Below are 7,869 nucleotides of genomic sequence, written 5' to 3'. Positions count from 1 at the left end.
TTGCCTTAACCAAGCCAGTCTTCTCAAGGAGATTCTGGAACTCAGCCAGAATCTAGGAGGAAGCAGTGGTGGGAGTGAACCCCAGGGGAGTGTCCCTGGAAACCTGCAGGACCTTCAACCCTGCGGTGGTGCACCAGGATGGGGGGACAGCGCATGGTCTGGCTCAGCCAGGCTGGCAGGGCAGTGTGGGCAGCACTCTCCATGCATCCAGCAGAGCATGGGGTGCTGAGCCTGTGGCCAGCAGAGCTGAGACCACTGGCTGCTGTCTCAGACCCATAACTGTCTGATGGCAGCAGTTGACATCGTTCTGCGCTTTCAGGAGTGTCAAGCCCTGCTGGGGAAGCAGGCAGGGACTGTCTGGTGAGGGAGCACACAGGGTGCTGGGAAGAGCCACTACCTTAGATGTGATTTTTTTGAAGAATTCCATCTCGTGCTTGATTTTTGTCATATCAGTGGCCAACTCGGCAAGTGAGGGACCACTCAGCTTTCCCGTCCATGGTTCGTTGTTCATCAGGTACTGCCTGTCCAGGTGTCCCAGCACAGCCTGCAGCAGTTTTCTCCTGGCTAGAAAGTGGATGGCACCATCATTTGGCATCCAGATGGCAAGATCCAGCAGTTGGGAGAGGCTGAGCTTGTCCAAGGATGTTGCCATGCTTGCAAACACAGTGCCTGCCCCAATAGGACAGGGACTTTCCTGACCAGACCGTATCTGGCAGGGATGAGCAAAAGTGATGATAAAATGTATGGGGAATAGGGATGATAAATGGTATGACCAATAAATGCAATGAGCTATAGGGATGATAAAATGGGTGACCAACAGAGATGGTAAAAGGAATGACCAATAGGGAGGATAAAATGGGTAGCCAATAGGGATGGTAAAAGGGATGATCAAAGTGCTGATAAAATGGATGAGCAAAAGCAATTAGAAAATGCAAGAGTTGCCAGCAGGCTCCCTCTCCCTTCCTCATCCATCAACGGACTGGGGCCAGTGCTGCACATGCCCCTCTTCATCACAACTCCGTTGCCAGGCAATGGCCCCCCACCCCATCCCTAGAGCCAGTGCATCATAGAGTCATGAAGTGATGGAGTCACAGAGTCTTGAGACGTCATAAAGGCATTGAATGGTTTGGGCTGCAAGGGACCTTAATGCTCACCATCTTGTTCCAATTCCCTGCCAGGGACAGGGACACCTTCCACTAGACCCAGTTGCTCCAAGCCATGTCCAACCTGGCCTTGAGCACTTTGAGGGATGGAGCAGCCACAGGTTCCATGGGCAACCTGTGCCAGGGGCTCACCATCCCCACAGGGTAGAATTTCTTCCCAATATCCCATCTCACCCTGTCCTCTGTCAGTGGGAAAGTCATTCCCCCTTGTCCTGTCACTGCAGGCACTATTCCAAAATCCCTCTCCAGTTTTCTTGGGGCCCCTTTAGTTACAGAAACTTGTCCAAAGGTCTCCCAGGAAACCTCCTTATTATTCTTTTATTCAGTTTAAGACTTGAGTTACAGCTAATCCGCTTGCTCCTCTGCTGAGCAAGTTTCTTGTTCTGTTAAATGGTAACTCACACTCAGCACTTGGGTTCTTCCTGCATTGTGGAGCAGGGAATAAGCCTGGCTTTGCTCTGCCCCTGAACTGTCAGTGTGAGTTGGCAGGGGCAGGACACAGGAACTCCCACAAAACCACGGATGAAATCCAAAGAGTACATTTATGTTTGTTACAAATTTTGTCTGAAGTATTTTGACAGGGAATCTCTCTGTACCTTAATAACCTGGGCCAGGGAAAGAGGAGCAGAAGAGTTCACAGATGAATAAAGTCTATTCCAGTTCAATTCAGGAAAATTAATAGAAGGCTGCACTGCTTAGAATGAAGCGTAGTGTGTAGCAAAAAGTTTGAGCAGCTTCAGGACCAATATTTTTAAAGCTTTTTATTAAATTAATAAAAACAAAACCAACAAAACCCCCACAAACAAACAAACAAACATTTCTTCTGAGGCCATGTTCACAGACTTCTGGGTCTGCTGAGATGACGTCCTTGGTCAAGCACTGGGTGCCCAGTCCTGTCCTTCATGGGATCTGGCAATGTTGGGCAGTGCTGGATGAGCTGTGGTGCCCAGGAGATGTGAGCACGGGTGGTGTCTGCCTGCTGCTCCCGTGAGGTGGCAGGGCCTGGGGACAAGGGGCAAGGGTGAGCCCCCACTGACCCAGGGCAGCCCTGGCCAGGGCAGTTCTGCCAGCCCAGCACGGGGCAGGCAGCAGGGGCACCTGCCCAGCCACAGTGTTCCCGGGGCGGGGTGCTGCCAACACACAAGCTCTTGTGCCACACTGGCCATGGCCATCGCCCCACCATCCTCAAGCTCCAATCTCTGTCAGCCCATCCACCAGTCCTCCCTGTCCATCCTGCTTCCATGTCCTCCATCCCATCCCAGACACCAGACCCCCGTCCCACCCTGCCCAGCTCTGCATACACAGTCCTGCTTGCCCCCCTGGCCACCTTCCCAGCAGACAGCCCGTCCCCTTTCCCTTCACTGTCCCATGCCCCGACAGGGCCATACCTGGCTCATCCCATGCTGCATGCACCACATGAGGCTTGACCTTCCTGCCCTGGGAGCTGTGGCCACCACTGCTCAGCAGCTGGGCGACACTAGGCTGGGAAGGAGAGAGCAGCTGGGGTGCAATTCAGCATTCCCAGCAACCCTCCCAAGCCAGCTCTCCCTGGGGAACTCAAGGCACAGATTCTCCCTGGATATTCAGTATCACCCTCTGAGCTGTGGTCACCTCTGCTGCGTCCCTACCTTTGCCATCCCTACCTTGTTGGGGAGTGTCATGAGGCTCTGCAGCCGCAGGTTGCTATGGGAAGACGCCTGGATTTGCTGTGCGCTGCAGCTGCTGCTCTGATGGTCCCCTCTGTTTGGTGGCACTCGGGGGACTCTGCCATTGACCACTGTTCTCCTGTGGGATGGGGCAAGGGGCTGCTCACTGCCCAGCACAGGACAGGGTAAGGGGGCTGTAAAATCCCCCAGACCTGAGGCAAGCACTGGACCTTTACAGCCTCTCTCTGCTCCACTGCAGTGACCAAGACCCTGGGTCCCCATCACCCTCATCCAGGGAAGACCTCTCCCTACCAGGTCAGGAATACCCTGCACCCTTGGGGCTGGGGATGTGTCCTGAGGTCCCCTACCTTTGGTTGTGCTGTGGGTCCTTGCTGGGGGGCAGCGGCTGCAAATATGGGAGTATCTCAGGGTACCTGGAGAGGGCAGAAGCCATAGATGGGTGACAGGGGACAAAAAACACATGCCTGCTCAAGGGAGCACCCAAAACTGGCAGGCTTATAGACCACAGCATCCCCTTCCTGCAAATGTTGGAGACCAGCATCCCACTGTGCCTTGTGATAGGCAGGTCTGAAGAGGGGGCTCAGCAGGGTTAGACCTCCCAAGCAGACACCCTCACCCCTGTGCCTGGCACAGCTGGGTCACAGCTGGCACCCACTAATGCCCATCCCATTCACGCAGCCCCCACAAAGCACTGGTGATACTCACGGGCCAGGAACCTGCGTATTAACCATGCGGTCACAGGACAGGCACGTGAAAGGGACTGGGAGCTGCCTAAGGAGAGGGAAAGGGCTGGGTGAGTTCCTGGGGGGCCACAGCCCTGCCCGCACACAGGCAGCAGCTTGCTGGCAGCACTGAGGTGCTGGGAAGGGAACTGCAGGGAGTCACGGTGTGTGCAGGGTGAGCTGTGAGCTGTTGGGCCTGGTTTCTACCTGTACCCCAACCCCCTGGAGAGTGACAGGTGAAGAGCACCGGGCCCACACTGCCATCCCAACTGGCTCTTGCACCAGTTTCAGTGCTTCAACAGCATTAGTGACCCCCCTGTGCCTGGCAGGAGGACCACCCAGCTCAGGGGCTGTGCATGTCAAACCCCTGCATGGGAGGACGAGCTACCATCTCCCACCCTGGCTTCTGAAAGTCTTGGCACCCACACCCCAGTTTGGTTTGGGAGGCTTCTGTCCAACAGGTGCCCTCTCCTCGTGCTCCCTTTCTTGTGCAGAATCTGCTACTGGTGGAAGGAGAAGGTGCAGCTGCTTCATCAGAATCCCCATGGTTGGTTGGTTGTGTGAATTGGTCCAGTGCCAGGGTACCACACAGGCAATGGCTGGGACATCACCCTCCCCACTGCCATTCTCTTCCCCATCCCACTCACTTTTTAAACCCAGCGGCACTGTCAGTCATCATCCGATTCTCAAGCTCCTCGATGCTCCTCTGCCAGGTCTCCTGCAGCTGCTTATAGAAAGCCTTCATCTCCTGGCGATCCAGCTGTGGACATGTGCACACGCTCAGCCAGCTGCCCCAGGAAGGGACATGGGCAGTCTTCAGGGAGAAGTCAGGAGGGGTATCCTCAGAGGGATGCTGCCTCAGGCTTCAAAGCTCCAAAAGTGCCAGTTTTGCCTGGTAGGGACAAGGCAGCCCTCACCTTGTTTTCTATCTCATCGCTGATCTGCTGCTGCACCTTGTCCCAGTGCTGATTCTGTCCTGACACCTGGCTCTGCATCTTTCGCATCCTCTCCTCCAGTCTCTCCATGCTCGCCTCAAACTGGGTACAACTGACTTTGCTGCCCAATGCAGCCTTGTCCGCCTTCTAACAGAGAGGAATGGCAGGAGAGCAGAGGGGAAAAGGTTGGAGAACCATAGACAGGCCAAGTGCATGTCAGGGGCAGAGGGAGAAGCACTCCCTTTGTGCCACTGTGCCCCTTTCAGGGCACTGTGATCCCATTCATCACATCACTCTTGTGGAGTTTGTCTCATCAGCTGAAGGGTGAGGGACCCACACCCGGTGGGGAAATCCTGCCTCTCCCAAGCAAGTTCTGCCACCCAGCACCCAAGGGACAAGGGGAATTTGTCACCCTGCCCAGGAAGCCCTGGGCTAGTGCTGAGGCCCCTTGAGACTATACCACATCCATTGCCGCCAACATGTTCTTCTCATCTGCTTTGTCTTTCTTCAGCCTCTCCAAGGACTGGAACAGCATCTTTCAACACAGAAAGCATCCCATGACACCAGAGCAGGGTTGATGTCTCCTGGGCAGCCAAGCCCCCTCTGCTCTCCCTACCCAGAAACCTCCACGAAAGGCCCTTTGAACCCACCCAGGGCTGTGAGCAGGTTGGCAAAGGGACAGAGTCCTTGTGGTCCACCCCTCTGGAGTCTGCCTGGGGGATGTTCTGACCACACAGGTCTTTCAGCCACCCACCTCAATATCTTTCTGCTTTTGCTCACAGTCCTTCCTGAGGCTCCCCGAGACAAAGCTGAGCTCCTCACAGTCCCCTTGAATCTTGCTGACCCTGACCTCCATGCGCTGCAGCAGCTCCTGGTCCTGCTCCAGGGAGGAAGAACAGGTGGTACTGAGCAAGGCAGGGTCTGGTTGCCTCACAGGGATAGACCAGGGTTACTCGGCCAGTGGCCACAAGTCCTCAGTGTCAACATGGCATTTGCATCATGGCTTTCATTTCCTTTCATGCTGCTGACTGGTCTGAGCTCATCTGGTGGCAGGGAGTGGCTTCCCTGCATTTCAGCAAAGTACAGCCAGCCAGGGGATGCAATCAGTCCACTCTCAAGCTCCCCATGTTGCCAACTCCTTACCTGCCTCCGTTGCCTTATGATGTTCTCCACCTTGCCCACCGCTCTCTGCCGTGACTGCAGGGATTCCACCTCTTCCTGGAGTTTCTCACAGCGCTTGAAGAGATCCCCCAGAAACTCTTTCAAGTTGAAAGTGCATTTGGAGCACTCTGGCTCTTTCATCTCCTGCTCCTGCTCCTGCTCCTGCTCCTCCTGTGTGGTCCCTGTTATCTCTCCCAGCTCGCCCAGCTGCAGTAAGGATGGAAAGAATTTGCTCAGAGATGGGATGGATGGAACCAACAGACCTGGGTACTATGGGGCCCAATGGCTACAGCCATTTGGTGGGTGTGACCAGGAACCCTGCCAAGGCCCTTCCAGTGAGTTGTGAGGTGATGGGAATGCTCCTTCAGGACCAAACCTTCTCCTGCATTTGGTTGGCTGTCTCGGTCACCATCTGTTCCAGCATGGAATTTCTCATCTCCTGCTGCTCTTCCATCTTCTTCAACTCACTCTTTGTCTCCTGCAGCACGGACCTGGCCAGCAAGATGGAAGCAGGAGCAGGTTTAGCCTCCCCAGGGCTGCTTGGATAGTGTCCCTTGTTCCCAAACCAGGATGCTCCCAGACCCACTGGGCTGCCTTGCAACCCCACAGGATACAAAACACTCTTGGGTTCCCTTACTCGATTTGCTGAGTGATCTCCTCACTGGTCTCTTCTTTCCACTTTTCCATATCTTCCCTCAGCTTTGCAATGTCTTCCTCCATCTTTGTGATCTGGGAAGGGCAGTGGTGGCAGTCAGGGCACAGACAGCGTGTGCTCTCAGCACGAGGACCCTTCAGCTGCAAGGGCAGACACAGGACCCCACCCCCTATCCCCAGCCTGGCCCCAAAGCCCTGGCTCATGGAGCCACCCTGCATTACCCCATGAGAGCCCAAAGATGACACCACCCGGCAGCTCACCTTGGCAAGCACCTCCTTCATCTTCTGTGCCATGTGGGTCTGTGTGGTCTTAATCAAGCCAATCTCCTCACGATGATTCTGGGAGTCAGCCAGAGCCTAGAAGGGAGGTGTGGTGGTGGTCAGGCTCAGGAGAGTGTCCTTGGAAACCTGCAGGACCTTCACCCCTGCAGTGGTGCACCCAGGATGGGGGGACAGCGCAGGGTCTGGCTCAGCCAGGCTGGCAGGGCAGTGGGCAGCACTCTCCATGCATCCAGCAGAGCATGGGGTGCTGAGCCTGTGGCCAGCAGAGCTGAGGCCACTGGCTGCTGTCTCAGCCCCACAGCTGTCTGATGGCAGCAGTTCACCTGGTCACAGTCCTTCTGGATCTTCTTCATGTCCTCTTCCATGTGGAACTGTAGCAGAAAGGGGTGTCAGAGATGGGCCCCTGGGGAATGTCCCTGGGGAACATGACATTCCCCCCCCATAGTCTGCACACACCTGCGCCTCCTGGATCTTCCTGATGTCCTCTGACACACAGGAATGTTCCCCCTTTATCCCACCAATCTCCTGAGAGAGAGTTTAGGTAAAAGGATTGTTTGAGGTGACCCAGGAAGTCCCCAGAGACGCTCACCCCTGCTCTGGGGAGCCCTTGGCACAGGCAGGGTCAGCAGGGAGAGCCCCAGTGCTGCCTGCCCGAGCCAGGGTCTGTGCCAGAGCACTGAAGCCCATCCAAAGGCCAAAGAGCCACTGCCAGTGGCCAAAGTGCGGCCTGGGCAGCGAGGGCTGTGCCAAGCCCTGCTGGGGAAGTGGGCAGGGACTGTCTGGTGAGGGGGCACATAGGGTGCTGGGAAGAGCCACTACCTCTGACACTATTTTCTTGTAGGATTCCATCTCCTCCTTCATTTCTTTCACTTCAGTGGCCAACTCAGCAAGTGAGGGACCACTCAGCTCGCCTGTCCATGGTTCCTGGGTTATCAGGTACTGCCCATCCAGGTGCCCCAGCACAGCCTGCAGCAGTTTTCTCATGGCTGCAAAGTGGACGGCTCCATTGTTTGGCATCCCAATGGCAAGATCCAGCAGCTGGGAGAGGCTGAGCATGTCCAAGGATGTTGCCATGTTTGCAAACGCAATGTCTGCCAAAATAGGACAGGGACTTTCCTGCCCAGACCAAATCTGGCAGGGATGAGCAAAAGTGATGATAAAAGGGATGGGGAACAGGGGTGATAAAAGGAATGACCAATAGGGAATATAAAATAGGTGATCAATAGGAATGATAAGACGGATAAGTAGAAGGGATTGTAAATGGGATGAGCAAAAGGGCTGGTAA

At 55.3% G+C, this 7,869-nt stretch overlaps 1 protein-coding gene across 1 annotated transcript; it reads right to left on the bottom strand.

Annotated features, from left to right (window-relative positions):
- Positions 1-1,998: 1,998 nt before the first annotated feature.
- Positions 1,999-7,658, bottom strand: LOC139681732 (glutamine-rich protein 2-like). Its single transcript, XM_071575370.1, has 16 exons — positions 7,404-7,658; positions 7,041-7,109; positions 6,908-6,955; positions 6,564-6,659; positions 6,286-6,377; positions 6,025-6,139; positions 5,631-5,855; positions 5,242-5,364; positions 4,948-5,022; positions 4,470-4,634; positions 4,200-4,312; positions 3,536-3,601; positions 3,178-3,243; positions 2,807-2,948; positions 2,552-2,645; positions 1,999-2,165 (listed from the first exon to the last, which is right to left on the bottom strand). Exons 1-16 carry the CDS (start codon positions 7,656-7,658, stop codon positions 1,999-2,001), a joined length of 1,911 nt encoding a protein of 636 aa, XP_071431471.1.
- Between the last annotated feature and the right edge of the window lie 211 nt (positions 7,659-7,869).

Source organism: Pithys albifrons, chromosome 21, assembly GCF_047495875.1.
Source record: "Pithys albifrons albifrons isolate INPA30051 chromosome 21, PitAlb_v1, whole genome shotgun sequence".
NCBI classification, from domain to species: Eukaryota; Metazoa; Chordata; class Aves; order Passeriformes; family Thamnophilidae; genus Pithys; species Pithys albifrons.
This window is presented reverse-complemented; position numbering and strand designations above follow the sequence as displayed.